The sequence below is a fragment of the Rana temporaria genome, chromosome 2 (genome assembly GCF_905171775.1).
Source record: "Rana temporaria chromosome 2, aRanTem1.1, whole genome shotgun sequence".
NCBI classification, from domain to species: Eukaryota; Metazoa; Chordata; class Amphibia; order Anura; family Ranidae; genus Rana; species Rana temporaria.
In genome coordinates this window covers 235516054-235541670 of record NC_053490.1, presented here as the reverse complement: position 1 = coordinate 235541670, position 25617 = coordinate 235516054, and the positions used below count along the sequence as shown (strand labels likewise).

Below are 25617 nucleotides of genomic sequence, written 5' to 3'. Positions count from 1 at the left end.
ATCAGCGTTTTTTGGCAGGGGAGTTCTCTGGCTGTAAAAATGCTCCAACTCTGATAAAAGCTTAAAAACGCTGCAAAATGCGGCTATTCTGCGTTTATCAGCATTTTTGAGCCATAAGCTTTTGTGGGAGTATAGTTTTGCTAAAAAAAAAAAAAAAGCTACTGCAAAAACCCTGCAATACTCATTCTACAGCTAACACTACTGGCATTTTTATAGCATCCAGTGTGCATGAGGCCCAAACAAGCATGCTTTACTGCATATACAGACTGATTTTACTGTTGTGGATTTAGTAACATACATTATTGGGAAGATTTGGTTCATCTGTGTATCACCCAAGGCCAGTCACTTCATTGGGTAAGGGTTTACAACCACTTTAATCTGGATGGAGAAAAAAATAATAATAATTGTCAATATCAAGGTGCATTCATTTGTGGCTTTTTACATCTTCTCAGAGTTGATGGTCCCAAAAAAATCACAGCTCACCGCCATTACTAGTAGAAAAAAACACATAAAAAATGCCTTAAACCCCCCGACCCCTATATCTATCTTATCTATCTATCTTTATCTATCTATCTTTATATATCTATCTATATCTATCTATCATAAAATTATATATATTTTGGGGGATATTTATTATAGCAAAATAAGTTTTGTTGTTTTTTTCAAAATTGTCGCTTTTTTTGTTTTTATAGCGCAAAAAATAAAAACCGTAGAGGTGATCAAATACCACCAATAGAAAGCTCTTTGTGGGGGGGAAAAAAGGGCATACATTTTGTTTGGGTACCACATTGCACGACCGCGCAATTGTCAGTTAAATTGATGCAGTGCCGTATCGCAAACAATTGGCCTGGTCATTAAGGGGGTAATCTTCTGGTCCTTAAGTAGTTAAAATGCAAACCAATTTAAAACTATTTTTTTTTTACCGCATTTTTTGGGATTTTGTTGTTGTTCTGTTCCACGCTGTTAAAATAAACCTACCATTAAAATTATAGACTGATTATTTCTTTGTCAGTGGGCAAACGTACAAAATCAGCAGGGAATTAAATACCTTTTTCCATAACTGTACAGAAATGCAGATTTCTGATCAACAATTTTGTTTAAAACAAAACACAAACAGTTATGCATAGGCTCACAGAGTGCTTTCTTGTTGCTGTGTTTCCTTTGTATGAATGTTAAGCCTTACTAAATCAAAATAGGATCTTTCTCTATGATTTTTGTTTTTTGAGACCTCTATCGAATAGTCTGCAAATTTCGTGTTAAAGGATCCCATGCTGGTGGGCCTGTTCCACTGTGCAGGGGCCTGGGAGGCCTAGCGCTTCCGGAATACATATGACTCAGAGTTCAGAAAGGGCAGCTGTTTGCAGCGATTCCGGGGTACCTACAAATCGCAGGTTGTTCCTTCTGGACCTATTCTCCAAGTTGTCTAACTTTTGGATGATATACTGATTTGTCTTGTCCTGAGCTTGTTCCGTGGCTTGAGCCTGGTATCGCTCCTCTTCCACGCTAGATAAGCGGTGCTCTAATTTGTTTGTTCTGGTATTGTGTTCCCCCAGCTGGGCCTTTATCTGAGCCATCCTTGCATTAACTGCCTTCTCCACAGATGTAGCAATCATAGGGGATAGGAGAGCAGCCACAGCCTGTGCTATGCGCTCTATATTGTTGTGTCCATCGTGCTGCAATGAAGAGGCAGATGGAGGAGCCTGAGGGGAGGCATGTGAAGAAGCATGTGCAGAGGGGGAGGAGGTTGTGCAGCTCACCTCCATAGCCACCGTCTGCATGTTAGCCATCATGTCGGAGTAGGCCGAGACCGGGGCTTCGGTTTGCGGTTGGGCCGTCAGGGCCGTATGTGTGCGGGTGCCGGTTTTCTCCACAAAGCGGTCCATCCAGTGGAGGATGATGCCTGGAGGTAGGTAGGGGTGCTCGGGGCGGTTTGGGCTGGCTTTAAAGGCAGAATTTTGGGCCTGTTGCGGGAGCAGAGGAGCGGAGCAGCTACTCCATGCGGCGCCAAAACCGGAAGTCTTTCTCTATGATTAAATGTACTTGTGTTTTTAAGTTTGGGCAGTGAAAAGATTTCACCCTTTAGCGTCAGTTTTCTTTAACAATTTTTGTGATTTATGTAGAACCTATTATATTTTTTGAAAGGAACACTTCACTCAAATGTCTACTTGGCATGACTTTGTAGGGAACATGGCAAATAACATTAGTATTTTTAGTAAGAATAGTACCTCATGCTTTCCATGCATAAAAACATTCCTGTTTCCAAGATCCTTCTTTTGACCTAAAGCTGGAGAAAATATATATTTAAGGAATAGTGTTTAAGACGTGTGCTAAAAGTAGAATGTGAAAATCGCTGTTGGAAGCTGATTGTTGGCTATAGGCAACAAGACATTTTACTTTTTGCTCACCTTAATGCATCAAGCACTAGTCTATATCTACCATGAGCACTTTGAATCATTCATGTAAATTTTAGACAGAAGATCTGTCTGTTATAATATCAGTAACCTGCAATAGTAGGGCATGAATATATAATGAATAATATGACTGCCATATAATAATTATAATTCAAACCATAGAAAAAAGGCTAACTACCATACCCATTTTTTTTTCTTTTAAATTAATCTTTCATAATATAATAAATGCAATCTCACTTTATTACAAAGAGTAAATGTAGAGTTCTCCTACCTGCCTTGGCACTTCAGTGGCCAATAGGGAGGTGGTAACTGGTTTAGAGAGATCCTGGACCAAGCAGAAAAGGTTTGTGCAGAATCTCAGGTACATGCCTATACTGCAGTTTTAATTGGATGTTACCCACTTCTGATCACCAAACGACTTCATTTAAAAAATATATGAATTGTGTAGGTAACCCCAATGCTATCCTGACATTAAAGATCCTTTTTTATTTTTATTTTTTTCCATTTTCAGAAGAGTTTACAATCCACCAGTGCCGGCCCGTCTACTAGCGGTGCCGCCCCACCATCCATGAGTCTGGCCCCCCGGTCTACATGCAGGGCGCCGGACCATGGATTCCAATGGTGGGTGGGGTGGGGGTTTGGGGTTAGCGGAGGTGATTTATTTTTTGAAGTATGTGATTAGAGCCAGAGTCTCTATTCGCTATTATCACACTGATTGTCTGTCCGGCCAATCGTGAAGCAGGTCCTGAGACCCATTTTCCAATTGGCCAAAATAAGTAATCCCATTGGCCCCAAGAGGAGGAGGAGGAAGGGAGGAGATGCACAACTGCCATTTATGCAGTTGCCGCTCTCTGGGAACACACAGCTCTCAGCCCTGTTGCCTAATCCTCCTCTCTATCCAAGCTGTCAAATCGGCACTGCTTCGGGGGGAAAATCTCTGAGGCTGTGCCCAGACACCTGCTCCCGCCCAACAGGGATCGGATCTGAGTCCGCGATTTGGGCGGGATATTGGGCTGTGTGCGCTGATCTCGGGTGCCCGGAAGCAGAGGACTATGGCAGAGGAGAGGTGAGTGAGCCATGTACACAAAGTGAACCGGGGGGTTGTCTGAGTGTGGGCTGGAGCAACGGGGGAAGGGGTGTGGTCGGGTCTGTCTGCCGCCCCCCCAACCAATGGCGCACCAGCCACCACTGCAATCTACAGACCCAAGCATGTTGATACAGTTGTACACAAGGGTCGTTCTTTTTCAGCAGCAGATTAAACTACCAGAATGTTGTCTCTATTGTGTGATTACACTTGTACATCTGGAGTTTTAAGCAAACTGTAGAGGCTCATACAAATTATGTATGGAAAAACAATCCAGTCCAGATAGATGTCTTTAACCTCCCAAAAAAGTAGGGATTGTTTTTAAATCAAACAGGATATGTTAAGCATTCATTTCCAAAGACAAAGTCTACAATTTTTTTGTTGTTACTTTTATTGTAATTCTATAATGTGTGCATCTGATTTCCGAGCACATTCAGAATGTCAGTTCTAAGTTTTTTTATTTTATTTTTCCAGGTAAGATTATGCCAAAGCCCCAAACTTCAGCTGAAGAACAGCCCTCCATACATACTTGATATTTTGCCTGACACATATCAACATTTAAGACTTGTTTTGAGCAAGTATGACGACAATCAGAAGCTTGTACAGCTGAGTGAAAATGAATATTTTAAAATATACATTGACAGTTTAATGAAGAAATCGAAAAGAGCAATAAGACTCTTCAAGGAAGGAAAAGAGAGAATGTATGAAGAACAGTCACAGGAAAGGTAAGCGGACATTTCTGTTCTCTGTGGCAGTAACTTTAATACAAAGAAATTACATATACTAAATTTCTGAATTGTCAAACGGAACAAACCCAACTGTTGGATACCAATTGAAATCTATTATAATTCCATCTGTGAACATCAAGAGTCTGCTTGGCAGTAGAGGTTTTTCTCTGGCCGATGCCGATATTTAGAAATTGCAATGGCTGATATATGATGGCGATTTGTTTTTTTTTGTGGGCCAATATGTTGGGCCGTTTTTTTTTTTTTATCTCATAAAATCTAAGTTAGACCCCTTTCACACCGGGGCGTTTTTCAGGCGCTTTGGGGCTAAAAAATAGTGCCTGTAATGTGCCTGCAAAACAGCTCCTCTGCAGTCTCAGTGTGAAAGCACTCAGGCTTTCACACTGAGACTGCAGGGGAGCCGTTTTGCAGACGGTGAGCTGGCAGGATGTTAAAAAAAAAAAAAAAGGTCCTGCAAGCAGCATCTTTTGGAGCTTTTGTATACCGCTCCTCCACCATTGAAATGAATGGGCACCGCTGCCAAAGTGCCTGCAAAGCGCTTCTGCAGTAGCGCTACACGGGAGTATTTAACTCCTTCATCGGCCGCTAGCTGGGATATAAGCACCCCGCTAGCAGCCGAATAGCGCTGCTAGAATGACGGTAAAGTGCCGCTAAAGCTAGCAGCGTTTTACCATCAACACCTGCCCGCTCCAGTGTGAAAGCAGCGGAGTTCCGCAGGAAAAAAAAATTAAAAGTCAGCAGCTACAAATACTGCAGCTGTGGATTTTTAATATATTGACACTTACCTGTCCTGGGCGCCAGCGATGTCGGCACCTGAAGCCAATCGCTCTCTCGGGTCTGCTGATGCATCTTAGGAAAGGGAATCGGCCTTGCGGCTTCACTTCCTTGTTCCCTACTGCACATGCGCGAGTCGCGATGCGTGATCCTACTGGTCCCTGCTGTCTTCTGGGACCTGTGCTTCTCCCAGAAGACAGCGCGGGGACGGAGTAGGCGACAGACGAGGCGTAGGTCACCGCAGATCTCTGCCCGGAAGAGGGAGCAAATATCTGGATTACACAGGTATCTGCTCCCTCCTTCCCCCTGAAAGGTGCCAAATGTGACACCGGAGGGGAGGGTGGTGATTCCGAAAAGCGGAAGTTCCATATTTGAGTGGAACTCCGCTTTTAAGTAATAAACACAACAAGCCTCCAATCAGTGCACTTGTATGTATAATTTAGATTAAAAAAAATATAATATATCTTAAATACACATCAAAACTTTTAGACGGGGAAAAAAAAATATGGGCTAACTTTACTGTTGCGTTTTTTTTTCTTTTAAATTAAAGTGGATTGTTTCTCAAAAAATTGCGTTTAAAAGACCGCTGCGCAAATACCGTGTGACACAAAATATTGCAACAATCACTATTTTATTTCCTAGGGTCTCTGCTAAAAAAAAAATGTTTGGGGGGGTTCTAAGTGATTTTCTAGCAGAAAATGCTGATTTTTACTTGTAAGTAACAAGTGTCAAAAAAGATTTAGGCCCCTTTCACGCTTGTGCGACTTCAGAGTCGTGCGATTTTACCGCGATTTTGACAAGCCGGTCATACGACTGTGGATCTGACTTTGCCCCACAACTTGAAGTACGACTTCAATGAGCAGGGATGTGACTTTCATCCCCCAATAATTAAGGGGAACTCCACGCCATTTTTTTGGGGGGGGGAAAAAACCACGACATGGGTTCCCCCTTCATGAGCATACCGGGCCCGTCAGTCTGGTATGGATTTTAAGGGGAACCCCCACGCCCAAAAAAAAACGGCATGGTGTCCCCCCCCACCCCCCCAAAATCCATACCAGATCCTTATCCGAGCACCGGCTGGTCAGGAAAGGGGGTGTGGATGAGCGAACGCCCCCAGCCCTCCTGAGCCGTACCAGGCTCAATAGGAAGAAATATTGCACAGCACAAGAGCACACTTTTGTTATTTGAGCACGAACACTTCAAAATATAAGTGTTTGGGTTGTAGCACAATTTCTAATTTATTATAGAACACTGTATATATAATATAGCTCAGCCCTGCATTTTGTCGAAAAAGTGGGCAGAGTTTGATGAGGAGAGCATAACTTGTGAGAAATGCCACAAAGGACCTGCCGGACTATGTTTGTTTGTGTGTCAGAATGCATTTATCGTTTATTGATATATAACAAAGTGCTAACTGTAATACCTTTATTATAAAGGCATACATGCCCTTATAAAGGCATGCCATCACATTTATACAGTATGTAGGATACACAGTCCCCTGCATTATTATGTCTGACAGGTAATGAATAATAGAGTTCATCCTAGTGGGGGACTGTGTCAGTGACTGTCTATCCTGCTGCCCTTTAGGTTTAACAGTCAGTTAATGTTTACTGGAGATGTCTTTCACAAATACTGTAGCCCACTGCTGCATCTAGCATCAGAATGTACAAGGTTCCAATTCTATGCATTTTTAGCCTGCAGACAGCTGCATTATGAATGAATGACAGCCCCACTTATCATAAAAATAAAGCCAATCTCAAACCTTGCTAGACACCTGGTGATGCTGGTCAGAATGAGGTATTAATAGTATATTTCTGACAGCTGTATCTTCATATCCAGTATTACTGGACGCTTTGTGGAATATTGTGGACCTATAGCCATATTTATATTTGCCCCATGCTCTGTAGGGAAAATCAAAGTGTAATAAGTGTAGAATTGTTGTCAACCTGCCAGGTTTTTATTATTTTCTGTGTCTCTACTAAGAGATTCACTTTGTCCTGGTGAACAATAATTAAGTGAAAGCAAGGGAAAAGCCACAATTATGAAATGTCGCCAAAGCGGCAATACAGTAGAGAAGACTTCCCGATGGGGCCAATTGTGGTGACTACTTCTCTCCAGAGGATTTCCATCACTTTGGAGGGATTGCCTCTAAATGTCAGTTGTCTCTACTCTTAAGGAAGTGAAAGCAAATATCCTAAATGGCCTTAGATTGCAAAAAAAAAGTTTATAGACAACAAATGAAACCTGAAAGGGTTTCTAAGAGCCCATGCTGTGCTTTGTTTTTGCATTGCAGTGCATTAAACAACCTATTTTAAATAAATCAGGCCCAAACACGCAGCACCACACAAACAAATAGGGCCAGCTGCAATTTATCATTTGAGCAATGCACAGGACACCATGCATTGTGCTGGACTATGTTGAGTTATGAAGGTATGTTGGGGTGCCATTCACAATGTATGGTACTGCAGCACACCAACGTGGTGGTGATGCAAATGCTACTGCAACTTAGTGATATGGATGGACCCTAGCTAGAACTACTTTATCCAACACTAAATTTGGCTAGAGATGCACTTCATTTAAACATTTGTAAATGTTACATTTTTATTTTAGGTTATATCTTGTGAACCTAGTCTTTAGTACTTGGCCAGATGACATACTGTAGATTTGGTCTCAAGTGTTGGCGCACATTGGATGACTGACAGTAGTGGTGTGTTCAGGCAGTTGGCCAGCATGCATCTCTGCCTAAAGAGTTCCCTGACCTTTTTGTCCCCAGAATCCTCCACACTGGCAGGAATTCCTATGACCAATTTTTTTGCTGGTCATGTGACAGGAAGCAGGATGTACTGTATGTAAAATTCCACCTATTAAAAAAGGAAACGTTTACAAGTGTTGCACTAATTAATATGTAGATCAGAGTGTGCATATATATGTTAAATTAACATTGGTGCCCTATATTTTCTGTTTTTGTGCATTATGAATACATTTTTACAGCCTGCATTCAATGTGTGAAAACTTTGAAATACCAGCAGTTTTCTGAAGTCTTGGGTACTACAATCACTATAAGTTTCCAGCTGAAAAGATTAGGAGTATGACTTTTGAAAAATGTGTTGTCTGTGATGAAAGAAATGAGTTGTATGTATTTATAAAAGTATTAAGTTGTGTCCAATCATGAACATCTAGGTAATGCCAGTTTTTAGCATAAGAAGATTTGTCTGTGCCATGGTGTGAAAATCAGAAATATGAGTGTTGTATTTACTCTGGCTGTTAAAATGTGACTAAAATCAAATTGTGCAAGGATTTAATCTGATAAAAAATAAAAATAAGAAAAGAGCAGTTTCCAAGGAATAGATTGAGTAAGCTTGTGGTTCTACAATTATATGAAATCAATTTCCTCTATGAACCATGTTTTTGGCTGGGCGAAAAACATTGTGTATAGTTCATGATATGACTGAACTTGGTTACCTTTGTGTTGCAGGATTGACAAACTGCAACACAACTACTTTTTTTTTTATATATACAAAATGACATACAGCTAACACTATAATTAAATAATTTTACCTGTGTATTACCCCCTTTATTTTAATCGCGTCATCCTGACTCTGGAAGTCTGGATCCGATAGGCGTCTTTGCCTCTCAGCAGGCTGCTGAGATGGGCGCTCCCCGCTGCTCCACATCTCAGCCCTCCAGTGAGTGGTGGAGGAGCAGAGGAGGAAAGCTTTTGATTGACAGGCAGCAGCTCTCCGCTCGGGGAGGTGGGAGAACCAAGCCATCGGTGGTGTTCAGTGGCTCGGTTCTCGGTGAAGAGGGGGCGAGGGACAGATGCAGCATCAGACCGATGGTGCATCCACCAAGTTAAGTATGAATATGGGATAAAAAAAAATCCCATACTTAAAAATGTTTCAGAACTCTGCGAATTTCAGGAAAAAATAATTCTTTAGGCGTTAGTGGAAAGAATGCCTCTTGCGTTGTAGTAAGTGAAGTGGGGGGGCGGAAGGTCGCCCTTAATTTGGTGGTCAGACTTGCCAATGTTCATGCTGCTGACTTGGCCAAGTGGTGTTGGATCCAGAACTATACATGCATTATCGAATAGGAAGTATTTTTCCCACAGCTCAAAGAAACCATAGCAAGCTCTGGGGAACCCTAGGGTTCTGCAGAACCCTGGTTGAGAATAACTGCCCTATAGTAAAGGTAAAACAAACACTTTGTGTTGCCGAATAGTAGAGGGCAGAGGACAAGTTCGCTGCAACAATAGTATCTTTTATTGTAAAAGGAAGTACAGTAATTGTTGCAGACTATCATTTGTTTTACCGCATTAGTGGAGTTGGAATATGGGTACAATGCAATTCATAACTTGTGTTTGCAACAGTAAACCATTTGTTCTTCTGTGGAAACAGACGATTACTGGAACAGTCCCACTTTTTAAAACTAGATAAATGTTACATTTACCAGACACATTTTATTAATTTACCCAGGTTGAAGTGTTATTGCATTTTGCAATGTCTATTTTGGACGAATATATTTTTTCTTTGTAAAAAAAAAAAAAAAGCAGGTAGTGCATTTTAATTTCTCACTGATATTCATCTAAAGAAACCCAGGCATCTTCACAAATGGCGATTATTGAAATACATAGAGTATAATGTGATAATTCAAGTCATAGTGGGTTTGCATGTGACCTTTTCAATGCACATTACACAGGCGTTGTCCAATCTTGTCACTGGATTGCATTTGAGACTAAGGCCTCGTACACACGATAGGATAGCCAGAGGACAACGGTCTGAAGTTCAATGCTTCCAAGCATGCATCGACTTGATTCTGAGCATGCACAGATTTTTAACCGATGCTTTTGCATACTAATGATCGGTTTTGACCTATCGGTTACCAGTCCATAGGTTAAATTTTAAAGCAAGTTCTCATTTTTTTAACCTAAGGTTAAATAACCTACAGGGCCTACACACGATCAGTTTGGACTGATGAAAACGGTCCTTCAGACCGTTGTCCTCTGGCTATCCTATCGTGTGTACGAGGCCTAAAAGTGACCACAGAGCCATTTTTATTTAAAAATAAATACACACACACACTCTCAAACTCGCTCTGCTTGCCATGTATACCGAAGTGAAAGCAATGATTCTAGGGCCATTGTTTATCATTGACTCAACTGCTGACCAGTAAATATTTTTTTAAAACGTCGCCTGTGAACAATTTTGGGTATCTTCGTACTCTGCCATTAACACATGCAATTTTGAGGCTTGAGATATTTTGTATCTAGTTACTTAACACAACCTCATTTCTTATACTTTCCTACAAATTGGGGATTATATTGTGTTTGTGTCGGGTGGATTTGATTTAACAACTTAAAGGGTTTGTAAAGGATTTTTTTTTTATCTTAATAGCTTCCTTTACCTTAATGCAGTGCTGTTTTCATGTCCTTATTCGTTTTTGCTCAAGTTGCTATAATTCTTCTCTGATCTCCACACTTCCTGGTTGTCTGTTTCCTGATCACCACAGTACTGGGAGCTTTCTCTCTGTGGTCACTAATCAAGGAGGTGTGATTAATGTGTGTCTAAAACCCCTCAGCACCAATCAGTTTAGTTTTCCAAACCATCACTGCCCTGTATTGGCTCTGTACATCACAGAAGCAGGAACTACATGCAAAAACGAAACTAGAAAATGCAGGTACATTATATGATTGATTTTTATCTATTTTTAATCATTTTTAAAAGGAATCGGTTAACTATTATGTCTCTATACCCTGTAACCAGTCATTTCAGCAAAAACAAATGTTTCCTTTACAACTCCTTTAAGGACCAGAAGGATTTACTCCCTTAATGACCAGCCCATTTTATGCAATACGGCACTGCTTCGCTTTAACTGACAATTGCGCGGCTGTGCGATGTTGTACCCAAAACAAAATTTGTCACTCCCCCCCCCCCCGCCCAATCACACAAAAAGCTTTCTTTTAGTGGTATTTGTTCACCTCTGTGGTTTTTATTTTTTGCGCTATAAAAAAAGATTGTCGGTTTGAAAAAACCAAATATCCCAAAAATGTAAAAAAATAATAATTCTTCATCAGTTTAGGTCAATAGGTATTCTACATATTTTTGGTAAAGAGAATTGCAATAAGCGTATATTGATTGGTTTGCGCAAAAGTTATAGCATCTACAAAATAGGGGAAAGATTTATGGTATTTTTTTATTTACTTTTTTACTACTAGTGGCAATGATCAGCAATTTTTAGCGGGACTGTGACATTCCGGTGGACAGATCAGACACTTGACACTTTTTTGGGACCAGTGACATTTATTAGTGATCAGAGCTAAAAATAGCCACTGATCACTGTATAAATGACCCTGCCAGGGGAGGGGGTAACACTAGGGGGCAATTAAGGGGTTAAGTGCGTCCTAGGGAGGTGCTTTCTAATTGGGGGGGGCTGACGGAGTAGAGACAGATCGTTGTTCCTGATCAGTAGGAACGGATCAATCTCACTGAACTCTGTCAAAATATGGATCTGCTTTGTTTACACTGGCAGATCCCCGTTCTGTCTCTCTGAGAAGTGATTGCGGGTGGCCGGTAGGTGTGCACCCATAGTAACGCGTGCACGAAATTATGTACAGGTACGCTGTTTTGCGATATAGCTGCAGTTTATATGCGGTGGGTGGTCCTTAAGTAGTTAAATCAAGTCGATTTTTAAACGCTAGTAAAAAGTCTTGATTTTAAATCGACTCGATCGTAATTTTAGATCCTAATCGTAAACTGTCATCTCTGTCCCGCTATGGCTCCTCCTCTGACAGTCTCATTCACTTTAATGGAACTGCTTGTGATGCGGCAATGACACAACAAGGTGAAGGACGTGGCGACAGCAGGTGAGTGGATGCCCGCTTACAGGCACTTCCATGAGGAATCTAAAATGACAGGTGCTCTTTAAATGTTAGGACTTATTCTTGCTGGTAGCTTGAATCTTTAATATTTGCAAACAAAATTAAGGTTTGCTATTTAGAATAAGCCGTCAGGTTAGTAAAACGGTGATATCTGAACCGATTTTAGGTTAATTGGTTAATCACACGAATTTGGAGAACTACTTAAATTATTTAACCACTTGCCTACAGGGCACTTGCACCCCCTTCCTGCCTAGGCTATTTTTCTGCTTTAAGCGCTGTCGCACTTGAATGACAAGTGCGTGGTCATGCTACACTGTACCCAAATAACATTTTTATAGTTTTCTTCACAAAAATAGAGCTATCTTTTTGGAGGTATTTAATCACTGGTGAGCATTTAAAAGAAAATACGTAATTTTTTCTCCTTCACTGATGAGGCGGCACTAATGGGAACTGATAGGGTGAACTAGTGGGAATAGATGGACAGCACTGATAGCCAGCTCTGACTGGCATCACTAATGGGCACTAATTGGTGGCAATGTTGGGCACTGATTAGTGACACTGGTGGCAGCGTTTTAATGTAATAAAAGTTAATTGATTCCTTTTTAAAAATGATTAAAAGTAGATAAAAATCAATCATATAATGTGCCTCTAGTTTCACTTTCACTTTTAAACTGGCTTCATGTTTCTGTGAATCTGATTGGTTCTGGGAAGTTTTAGACACACAGTAATGACAGCTTAGACCACCGTAAGAAAGCTCCCAGTATGATGGTTATAAGGAGCCAGACAAGCAGGAAGTGTGGAGATCACAGCAGAATTACAGCTACTTCAAAACAAAAAAAAAATGAGGACATGAAACCAGTACTGCAGTAAGGTAAAGGAAGCTATTTAGATAAAAAAAAATCCTTTAGTGACCCTTTAAAGAGCTGTGGACGCAGCTCGTTACAGAGATCGTGGTGTCGCCGCTCCGCCGTCATTTGACGGTGAACGGGCGGCAAGTGGTTAAATAACTAAGCTCCATTTCATGCTGAATAAACGAAATTAATGTATCCTAAATAGAAAACCTATCTTTAGATATATTCTTTTGTTTTTTACTCCAAACACATTTTATTAAAATAAATTTGACAAAAATCCCAAAAATCGGATTTATATCTAATATCTACCCTGGTTTGTGTGCACTAAAAATTAATTTGACTGTTTTAACTAAAAAATTTAGATTTGATAAACCGTAGCAAACGATAAAAATAATGGCCCTGAAAGCTGCTCATTTGTAAATCTATATATATATAAAACTCAACGTGTCTGTGTGTGTATGTATGTATGTATGTATGTTCCAGCATCACGTCCAAACGGCTAAAGATATTAACATCATGAAACTTGGCACACATGTTACTTATATGTCAGCAACAAACATAGGATAGGTGGTTTAACCCTTACCCACCCCCATTTGCCATGGTCAGGGTTTTTCTTTAAAGTCCCATTCAACTCTATGGGAAATACATGTTACTTCATAACTTCCAAACGGCTGTACATATTTCGATAACACTTGGTCACATGTTACTTATATGTCCACTTAAACTATAGGATAGTTAATTTATCCCTTAACTACCCCCATTTGTGAGGGTCGGGGTTTTTGTTTAAAGTCCCATGCAAATCAATGGGAAATGTATGTTCCCACATAACTTCTGTACGCCTGGAGATATTTCAATAATACCTGGTACACATATTACTTATATGCCAAATAAAAATATATGACAGTTAAATTAACCCTTACCTACACCCTTATATAAAAGATGGGTATATTTATATTACTATGATTTTCCTCCCCAAAAGGTTAACATAGGATGACCGGGCAACGCCGGGTATTCAGCTAGTGTTTGATAAAGATCAACCCACCTCAGCCTTATGCCGGTCATACATGAGTCGAATGCTGAACAAATTTTTCTTTTGAAAATCGTGAATTTCGTGCATTTTGTGATCTGATGGTGCCACCATTGATTTTGATATTAAGCTTCACTTTCACCTCCTGTTGCTACAGAAAAGATTTTTTTTGTGGCTGGGGCTGTGTTTTCTCTTCACAGCTCCTGCACATTTATTTTTCAATAAAATTTCTCGCACAATGCTCCCATCATTGATTAAACATTTGTTTTTTTTTCTTGGTTTTCATGACCCATCACTCATTTGATGGCCGAACCAAAAAAAGGCCATCACTGCGGCCCACTAATGGTGCGAAATTCGAGCAAAATTTTTTGGTTACGATTTTCTAAATAAAATTATTTTAGAATTCGACCCATGTATGGCCGGCTTTAGAATTTAATATTGTGTGCAATGCTTTGTGAACGTAAAGGTGCAAAAAATAATTCACCGATATGACATTAAAAAAATATTATATAGTTGATCAACTTGGTACATTCATCCTGTCCATACATGGATCAGTTTAGCGGAAACCGGCTGAGATTTGAACCATCTATGGCCTGCGTAACTATACCTAAAATCTTCTCACCTCCATTCTAATGGTATGTGGAAGGATATTATCGCGCTATCTAGTTTGTAAAGCAGCCAGCACGAACAAATAGAAATTTTATATAGGAACAGTGGGGGAAAAAGTGTAGCGCTAGTGAGAAAATTGTATCAAACAACTCTATAGTAAAAAGTTACATAAAATCAAAACAAACTGAAACGTGTGTCTCAATCGCAAGTGAGGACGAATCTGAAGACTTCATATCGTAAAAACTCCCCCTTGACCAAGGGGAGTAATAAAGTGCAAATATATGAGGTTTTCATACATAAAGTCCCATATAAAATAAATGTCTCTATATCACTAACAAGTGATCTCCAAAGTGCAGTGGTGCAAATGAAGAAGGGGGGCATCCATCATGGTATTACATGGGTGAGAACATCAGATATGAGGATAGTGATCACGCCACCATAAAGTAAGGGTCGGTACTCTTACCATAATTGGTGGACTCACACAATGGTGAGTCGGATATCGCAAAACGGCAAGAGTGTCAGGACCTTCTCTTCCTCAAACGCTGGTCACGGTGGATGACTGTCAATATTGAAACACGCACCCTGCGTGAGGGAATCGCACTTCCAGCAATGGTCCCCTTCATGGGAAAAGGTAGATGGTAAATGGATACCTCAAATGTGCAAAAAATAAGAGAAAAAAAGGAAGCCTCCACATGGCGTAGATCAAAATGACCAAGAATTTAATGATAAAATGATAAAATCCAAACATCTGGCAAATGTAGCATGAGTGATCACAAAAATGGTAGTAGGTGCAGTAAATAGCAGATATGAAGCACCCTATGCATTTCGTTCCATAGGACTTCTACAGGGGTGTGTGCTAACCTGTGGCCACTGCGCTTAAATAATATAATGACACAGACAGATCATTAATAAAGGATACACCTTCCAGGTCATAGGTCTCGGCTGTACTCCAAACCTCAGTCACCAGCCAATCGTGGGCCAGCCTGTGCTTGTAGCTTCCGAGGGAGCACCACACCGTAGGGCATACATCCCATCCGTGGGAGTATAGCAAGAATGGGGCCATACATCTCAGTGAGGCGGAATGATCAACGAAAAATGCGGCCAATCACCGCTCTGTAAAACAGAGCCTAAGAGGCCAATGATAGCGCTGTATGCACAGCGTCATCACACGTGACTGAAAGGGGCGGGGAGGTGAACAGCAACGCCTCAGCTTGGAATGGAGCGCATATTGTGCGTCTCTCCACACCTAACAGAGGACAGGCGGGCGGGGCCATCGCCCACCCACAAGGGGCGGGAACACAATGTCAGGACTTGTCATCCCATGCAAAATAGAACGCATACCCCAAGCTACGGCGCTACCAAGGGAACCTGGCTGTAATAGAAGAATCTATTTGGGCCTCATACTCAATATAAGGGGAGGTGACAGTATAATATAGAAAAAGAGAAAACGCACAAGGCAAATAAGTGCTATTCAGACAATGGGCAGATCGGTACCCATATGAGGAATGCTTCTCCTGTCCAAAGTGCATTATTCCTCTAATCATAAACTGCCACGCTATTCATACCACAAAACTCATCTCATGTCCTCAATTGTGAACCAATTATGAGCAATAAAAATGGATGTTGATAAATCTATAAAATAATAAAATAGAGGGTAATAGAGAGAGAGAGAGAGTCTGAAAATATTAAAACATTAAGATTGATTAAAAGCATTCACATCCCATTCAACGTTCATTCTGTGGGGAGTGTATGTTTTTAATTGATAGATCCAAAAAGTTTCAAGCTTGGAAACCCCTCCAATGGGGGGGGGGGGGTAAATCTATCTATTCTAACTACCCTGTAAAGGAAAGATGTCTATACGTATTTATCCTGAGGTTGGTCTGGTCACATGTCCCGTCCCCCCCCCCCCCCAGTGGCAGCTGGAGAGATTACTGACAACTGTTGCAGAGTGATGACATCACCCATAGGCTTACTATGGGGCATCTGTTTTTGGCTGTCCCTCCTCTACGCTGAAGATGCACCTCAGCATAGGCAAGTATACAGTGGGGATCGAAAGTTTGGGCACCCCAGGAAAAATGTTTTATTAATGTGCATAACAAAGCCAAGGAAAGATGGAAAAATCTCCAAAAGGCATCAAATTACAGATTAGACATTCTTATAATATGTAAAAAAAAGTTAGATTTTTATTTCCATCATTTACACTTTCAAAATTACAGAAAACAAAAAAATGACGTCTGCAAAAGTTTGGGCACCCTGCAGAATTTGCATGCACTGCCCCTTTTGCAAGGCTGAGACCTGCCAGTGTCATGGATTGTTCTCAATCATCGTCTGGGAAGACCAGGTGATGTCAATCTCAAAGGTTTTAAATGCCCAGACTCATCTGACCTTGCCTCAACAATCGGCACCATGGGTTCGTCTAAGCAGTTGTCTAGAAAACTGAAAATAGTTGACGCTCACAAAGCTGGAGAAGGCTATAAGAAGATAGCAAAGCGTTTTCAGATGTCAATATCCTCTGTTCGGAATGTAATTGAGAAATGACAGTCATCAGGAACAGTGGAAGTTAAAGCAAGATCTGGAAGACCAAGAAAAATATGAGACAGAACAGCTTGCAGGATTGTGAGAAAAGCAATTCAAAACCCACGTTTGACTGCACGATCTCTCCAGAAAGATCTGGCAGACACTGGAGTTGTGGTACACTATTCCACTATAAAGAGATACTTGTACAAATATGGTCTTCATGGAAGAGTCATCAGAAGAAAACCTCTTCTACGTCCTCACCACAAAAATCAGCGTTTGAACGTATAGACAAGCCTGATGCATTTTGGAAACAAGTTCTGTGGACCGATGAGGTTAAAATAGAACTTTTTGGCTGGAATGAGCAAAGGTACGTTTGGAGAAGAAAGGGCACAGAATTTAATGAAAAGAACCTCTGTCCAACTGTTAAGCATGGGGGTGGATCAATCATGCTTTGGGGTTGTATTGCAGCTAGTGGCACAGGGAACATTTCCCTAGTAGAAGGAAAAATGGATTCAATAAAATTTCAGCTAATTTTGGATGGTAACTTGATGCCATCTGTGAAAAAGCTGAAGTTAAAGAGAGGATGGCTTCTACAAATTAATAATGATCCTAAACACACCTCAAAATCCATGGGGGATTACATCGAGAGGCGTAAACTGAAGGTTTTGCCATGGCCTTCAAAATCTCCTGACCTCAACATAATTGAAAATCTATGGATAGACCTTAAAAGAGCAGTGCGTGACGGACAGCCCAGAAATCTCAAAGAACTGGAAGACTTTTGTAAGGAAGAATGGGCAAAGATACCTCAAACAAGAATTGAAAGACTCTTGGCTGGCTACAAAAAGTGTTTTACAAGCTGTGATGCTTGCCAAAGGGGGCAGTACAAGATATTAACTCTTCAGGGTGCCCAAACTTTTGCAGACGCCATTTTTTTGTTTTCCGTAATTTTGAAAGTGTAAATGATGGAAATCGAACTTTTTTTTACATATTATAAGAATGTCTAATCTGTAATTTGATGCCTTTTTGGAGATGTCTTTCCTTCACAGGGTAGTTGGAATAGGTGTAGAATGAGGGTGGCAGCAGGTATATAGTTTGTATTTGACTGGTGCTGTCAAATACTATGGGCTGTCTCTTGAATCCGTTAATGCTTCCCATAGTGATGTTTAGAAAGACTGTCCAAGTATTTTGGACCTGCCCTAACATGGGTGTAATTTTGTTTTTGTGTGTGTGTGTATGTGTGTGCACTTTTTTAATTTATTTATATTTTTGGTACAGTTCTGAGCTTCCATTTTATTGTTGCCATAGTGCCTTTGGCTTCATGTGTGAACAGCAATAAGTCAGGGAGCAGAGGGTCAAACAGACATGTTTTGCACCTTTAAAAGTGTTTGCAGTATTTTATACAGTTGTGCTCATAAGTTTACATACCTGGCAGAATTTATGATTTCTTTGCTATTTTTTTGAGAATCTGAATAACACAAAAACATTTTTCACTCATGGTTCGTGTTTGGCTGAAGCCAATTATTATCTCCAACTGTGTTTACTCTTTGTAAATCATAATGGCAACAAACTACCCAAATTACCCTGATTAAAAGTTTACATACCCTGGTGATTTTGGCCTGATAACATGCACACAAGTTCACACACAGGGGTTTAAATGGCTATTAAATGTAACCATCCTCACCTGTGATCTGTTTGCTTGTAATTAGTGTGTGTGCATTAAAGGTCAATGAGTTTCTGGACTCCTGACCGACCCTTGTATCTTTCATCCAGTGCTGCACTGACGTTTCTGGATTATAAGTCATGGAGAAAGCAAAATAATTGTTAAAAGATCTGCGGGAAAAGGTAGTTGAACCGTATAAAACAGGAAAGGGATATAAAAAGATATCCAAGGAATTGAGAATGCCAATCAGCAGCAGTGTTCAAACTAATCAAACTCTAATCAAGAAGTGGAAAATGAGTGGTTCTGTTAAAACCAAACCCCGGTTGGGTAGACCCAACTAAAATTTCAGCCACAACTGGCAGGAAAATTGTTCGGGATACAAAGAAAAACCCAAGATGCACAATAAGGAGGCACTTGAAGTAAGATGGGCTTACGTGGTCTAGTCCCAAAAGAAAGCCATTACTATGCAAATGCCTCAAAGTATCCCGCTTACAATACGCCAAACCGCACAGTGACAAGCCTCAAACCTGATTGCGCTTTTTGGCTACAGCCATAAACGCTACATTTGGAGAAGAGTCAACAAGGCCTATGATGAAAGGTACACCACTCCTACTGTGAAACACGGAGGTGGATCGCTGATGTTTTGGGGATGTGTGAGCTACAAAGGCACAGGACATTTGGTCAAACTTGATGGCAAGATGAATGCAGTAGGTTATCAAAAAGTACTGGAGGAACATTGGCATTCATCAGCCAGGAAGCTGCACATGGGACATATTTGGACATTGCAACATGACAATGATCCAAAACACAAGGCCAAGTTGACCTGTCATTGGCTACAGCAGAATAAAGTGAAGGTTCTGGAGTGGCCATCTCAGTCTCCTGACCTCAATATAAATGAGCCACTCTGGGGAGATCTCAAACGTGCAGTTCATGCAAGACAGCCCCAGAATTTACAGGAACTGGAGGCTTTTTACCATCTGAGAAGATAAAGAGCCTCATCCACAAATACCACAAAACTTTAAGCTGTCATTGATGTTAAAGGGGGCAATACACAGTAATAAGAACTGGGGTATGTAAACTTTTGATCAGGGTCATTTGGGTACTTTCTGTTGCCATTATGATTTAAATAGAGAAAACACAGTTGGTTGATAATATGGGTGAAACGTTTTTATCAGTCATCTTCTCTGAAAAATGGCCAAGAATTCATAAATTCTGCCAGAGTATGTAAACTGTATGCATTCGTGTATTTTCAAAACCCCTTTGCTCTACTGTCGTCTTTCTTATGCTTTAAAAAATAAAAGTGTCGACCTGCATTACTAGGCAGTCCAAATAGTTTCTTAAACCGATTATCTACATGAAAGAAGTCAGACGTCTAGGATTCGGAAAAGATTCCAAGCCTCTCCATGGTCAGTTTAACGTATGTAAATTGGTATAACATTACACGACCCATCATATTTCCGGATATCGCTTTACAAATCTGCCCTATAGGTAAAAGCTTATCCACTGGATTTTTCCGGCATGAATTTGTGGCGGCAGAGTCTTTGCTGGAGAAAGACGACTGTTTAACCTTGCTTGGGGCTGTAGATTTGCAAAGCAACTTCAAATTGACTAAAGTTTTATCTGTATAAGTCGGGTAGAAATTTGAAAGCATGATATTTAACAGAAAATGTACACAAATGCCATGTGTGCTTATTGTTTATTTTCTGGGAATAGCTGCGGTCCTCTAGATAAACAAGACACTGTGGTGGGAAACGACATTTATGGATGGTTATAGCTGTAGCCACATGTAAAAAGCTTTTCTACAGTTTGGGACCCTGACCATGCGTTTGTTCAGTTCCATAGTGTCAACCTAAAGATTACGGCATTCATCAAAGCAGAATTGTAAATGGCTATGGACTTAAAATGATATTAAAGGCTTGTTGTTTTTTTGTTTGCTTTAAAAATAACAAACGTGTCATACTTGCCTTCTCTGTTGCAGTGGATTTACACAGAATAGCCTCTTGCCGGGTCCCTCTTTGACACTCCTGGCCCCTCCCTCCTGTTCAGTGCCCCCATAACAAGCAGATTGTTGGGTACCTGAGCCAAGTCGCAGCTCACTGTCCATTCAGGCAAGAAGCCCGGCCCCTCCCCTGATTGGCTAGCTGACTTTCATTGGCATCTGCGGAAGTCAATGGCGCAACTGCTGTGTCTCAGCCAATAAGGGAGGGAGAATATCAGATGGCTGAGACGCTTGTGGACATCGCTGGACAGAGAGGGATCTCAAGTAAGTGTTAGGGGGGCTGCTGCACACAGAAGGCTTTTTGTCTTAATGCATAGAATGCATTAATAATATAAACCTGCTGCCTTTACAACAACTTTAACCTGATTAACTTTTTTAATGGATTCAAGTGTACCTGTGATATTGGCCATCATTTAAAATGGCTGACTGAAAGGTTCCGTGTCAACACTAAGATGTAAACAAGGCTCTGAAGAGAGGGGAAAACTTGAAATGCGTTAGCCAACTGCAATACAATGTTGTGGATTTTCGCATATGGATTTAATTGGATGATTTTATGATAATGCTATAACACAAGTACTTGTTTGTGAGTATATTAATTGACCTATTTTATTACATAAAAAAATGTATTGAGAGATAGCTGAGCCTCTTACTGTGGTTTATTTTTCTTCTCTAATAATATAAAAGAATCCATATTTTATATTGTTTATACCAAACCGGTCACAGACAGTGGTATTTGTTTGAAGCTTACATCTGAGCTCCTCACATTTTTACAGTGCTTTAACACAACTATATATTTTTGAAATATAAAGGATTCTACTTTTATCTGTTAAAACTTGAAATGTCCATGATAAATATATTGTATACTTGTAGGTTTAAACTAATGCTGCTTCAGCATCATGGGTACATTTTTGTAGTGCCTGTATAATCATTTTGCAAGCATTTTTGTTGCGTTTTCTATTTAAAGCGGGAGTTCACCCGAAATTTTTTTTTTTAACATTAGATTCATGCTCATTTTGTCTAGGGGAATCGGCTATTTTTTTTTAAAAACGAAGCAGTACTTACCGTTTTTAGAGAGCGATCTTCTCCGCCGCTTCCGTGTATGGTCTTCGGGACTGGGCGTTCCTATTTGATTGTCTTCCGAAAGGCTTCCGACGGTCGCATCTATCGCGTCACGAGTAGCCGAAAGAAGCTGAACGTCGGTGCGGCTCTATACGGCGCCTGCGCACCGACGTTCGGCTACTTTCAGAAAATTGTGACGCGGTAGATGCGACCGTCGGAAGCCTGTCGGAAGACTGTCAATCAAGAAGGAACGCCCAGTCCCGCAGCCCATACCCGGAAGCGGCGGAGAAGATGTATCTCTAAAACGGTAAGTACGGCTTTGATTTAAAAAAAACTACCCGATTCCCCTTGACAAAATGAGCATGAATCTAATCTTAAATTGTCATTTCCGGGTGAACCTCCACTTTAAGTCTATGGTGCATAAATTGAGCTGCAACTGCACCTTTTCCAAAGACACACTGCATTGTGGTGAGCAGGCACCTAAGGCACTTTTGTTAAAAAAAATAAATAAAAAAAAATAAAAAATCTGAAAAGCTCAAGAAAAATGCTTCTTTTTTTTTAAAATGTTATATTTTCACACTGGGATGGTGCGCTTTCATTGCGGTGAAAAAAAATCCTGCCTGCAGCATCTTTTGGAGCATGTTTGCAGAGCTAAAAAAAAAAACACGCTAAAAACTCCCCATTCATTTCAATGGAAAGGAAGCTGCCTCAAAAACACCCCAACTAAACATTTTTGATGTAGTTTTTGAAGTCGTATGTCCTTTAAAAACCACACCGCAAACGCTGCATAAACGCTCCATTAACGAATGGGTGTTTTACTGGCAATTTTGAAGTGATCCAGTGTAAAAGTGCCCTTGGAGAATAATGTGATTTCCATTGACACGCAATGCTGCACAAAAGCAACTGCATCAGAAAATGCACTAATGTGCATACATGCTTAGGGTTGTGTGACAAACATTTGATGTTACAGAGAACTACCGTAGGCAATTTATTTGCTTTTATGTGTAGAGGTGTGTTTGTTTCTTTATTTTTTGGGGTTTTTCAAGCAGTTGCACAATTATTCCATGCAGCTTGCTATTATAACATTTTATATAAATGTAAACCCTAACTGGAAGACAATTGGCTTATGAAAACACCATGTATCATAAAAATAATTGCCATATTATATTTTTATTTTTTTAGGTGTTTAGCTTTCTGATCATGTGACCACTGTGACAGCCAATCACAGTGATCACGTTCATAAACTCTGTCCCGCCTCCTGGCATCTGAAACCCCTAAAGGGGCGGGAGGCTTCTGTCCCCTTGGTTAAAAATTAATTAAATAATGTTTTTGGTGCTCAGATGCAGTGAAGATCTGCTTTAACCACTTGCCGACCGCCGCATGTATATGTACGTCCACAGAATGGCACGTACAGGCAAATGGGCGTACATGTACGTCCTTTCCTTCTAGCGGGTGGGGGGTCCGCTCGGGACCCCCCCCCCGCTACATGCGGCGGTCGGATTCCCGCGGGGAGCGATCCAGGACGACGGCGCGGCTATACGTTTATAGCCGCTCCGTCGCGATCGCCCCCCGGAGCTGAAGAACGGGGAGAGCCGTATGTAAACACGGCTTCCCCGTGCTTCACTATGGTGCTGCATCGATCGAGTGATCCCTTATATAGGGAGACTCGATCGATGATGTCAGTCCTACAGCCACACACCCCTACAGTTGTAAACACACACTAAGTGAACACTAACTCCTACAGCGCCCCCTGTGGTTAACTCCCAAACTGCAACTGTCATTTTCACAATAAACAATGCAATTTAAATGCATTTTTTTGCTGTGAAAATGACAATGGTCCCAAAAATGTGTCAAATTGTCCGACGTGTCCGCCATAATGTCGCAGTCACGAAAAAAATCGCTGATCGCCGCCATTAGTAGTAAAAAAATAATTTATAAAAATGCAATAAAACTATCCCCTATTTTGTAAACGCTATAAATTTTGCGCAAACCAATCGATAAACGCCTATTGCGATTTTTTTTTTACCAAAAATAGGTATGAGAATACGTATCGGCCTAAACTGAGGGTAAATTTTTTTTTATATGTTTTTTGGGGGATATTTATTATAGCAAAAAGTAAAAAATATTGATTTTTTTTCAAAATTGACGCTCTATTTTTGTTTATAGCGCAAAAAATAAAAACCGCAGAGGTGATCAAATGCCACCAAAAGAAAGCTCTATTTGTGGGGAAAAAAGGACGCCAATTTTGTTTGGGAGCCACGTCGCACGACCGCGCAATTGTCTGTTAAAGCGACGCAGTGCCGAATCGCAAAACCTGGCCTGGGCATTTAGCTGCCTAAAGGTCCGGGGCTTAAGTGGTTAAATAAAAAAATATATATTTTTGCACTTTTTTTTTGCAGTAGGATTGAATTGACTATGTATGTATTTTTTGCATCAGGTGACCTTTATTCTTTAACCCCTAGCTGAAGGCCAGCTTGAACAATGCATGCATTGTAAAGTAGTTTTCTTTTGGTACTTTTGTGCTGTAAACCATGATAATTCAACTCCTATTTCCTTCTAATATGTATATATTTTCACCTTTTTTGTTAAAAAAAAAAAAAAAAAAGAAAAAAAAAAAAGCAGATTGTGGTCAAGCCTTGCAGTAAGAAAAAAGGGAAATGCAGAGAGGAAGATTATTACTAAAGTGTGCAGTTACCTTTCCACAAAATCCACCTTGAACTTTGACATTTTTCAAAGTGGAAGGACCCTTTTTTTTGGTTTACAAGTGTTGTGTATAGCGTTTACAAACTGGCATTGCCCATGTACACTTTACCTACGTAATTGTTCCTATAGTGGGCTAAACATCATAGCAGTTCCATTCTGTTATAAGGTCAGATTCTACAGTGTGATCTTCAATATTACTCCCTTGTATCATTTGGCTAAAAGCATCACTCACCCTTTTATGTCTGTAAAATTTCAGATTTTCATTTCCTCCTATTACATTTATTGTTAGGAAATCTGTTTTCCAAATGTACTGCAGCAATTTTCTAATTGATGTTCTTAATTGAAATGGACTATATTGCTTTTCGCAGCATCATGATGTCCTAGAAATGATTAGAAAATCATTCCAAATACACGTGAGGTTTTTAGCTTTTGTACCGCTAAAATAAATAAAATTGAACACTGGTGGTCTCCTGAGGCATACATTGCATTCTCAAAAATACTCTTCTATTTTAAACCAACATGTGTGTTAATATCTGGTGCTATGCATGTTTACAGTAGTTTACATCTGTATGAATGCTAAATTTTCTGTGGGATTTATCATAATTCTTGATCTGTCTGAAGCCCAGTGTCCTTTGCAGAGTGTTTAGTTAAAGCAGAGGGGGAGCACCATTTTTAGACTCGGTAAATTCTGTTGCTGATCTCCCCTAGTACCTGTAGCCATGTTTTCCCTGCTTGGTGGCTTTAAAGTGAATGTCAGAGAAAAAAAAGTTGTGCAGTATGTGTCTGTAGTACGTGTGCATTTCATGTGGTTTATTCATTTAAAGACCATGCATATTAAAAAAAAAAAAATACCAGTTGATCTGCCAGAAATGCACTCCGCTCCTAATTCCTTTTTGTGATGCTCTCTGTATCCTGTGCTCTACAGTTTTTAATTATAGTTGTTTGCAGTATACCAGAAATTCCTTTTTTCATTCCATGTTACATTGATCTTTTCTGAAATTTTATATTAAAGATCTTAAAGGCATATCTTTTGAGCTTGCATTTTTTGGCAAAAAAAAATGAAATATGTCATACAGATTAGCAGATGTCTGCTTTTTTCCCATGTAATTTATAATGTATGGCACTTTTATTTTATTTTATTTTTTTAACCATTCATACATGCTTATGGTATATGAAGCTGTTGGGAATTAAACGCCGTTTCATAGTCTTCACCTCTTCGTTGACTCTTATTGTGAAATAACTGTTTTTTAATATTTATGTCAACCCATTTTTTGACCTTTCCGGAAATCACTGCTGAGGTCTT

The 25617-nt window shown here is 40.2% G+C and overlaps 1 protein-coding gene across 3 annotated transcripts in view; it reads left to right on the top strand.

The window, feature by feature from the left end:
* Positions 1-25617, top strand: part of CBLB (Cbl proto-oncogene B) — a 241730-nt gene that overhangs the window by 45633 nt on the left and 170480 nt on the right. For all 3 annotated transcript variants that reach the window (XM_040336632.1, XM_040336633.1, XM_040336631.1), the window contains exon 2: positions 3970-4220. In XM_040336632.1, the coding sequence (XP_040192566.1) occupies positions 3970-4220 (251 nt within the window). The remainder of the gene's footprint in view (positions 1-3969; positions 4221-25617) is intronic.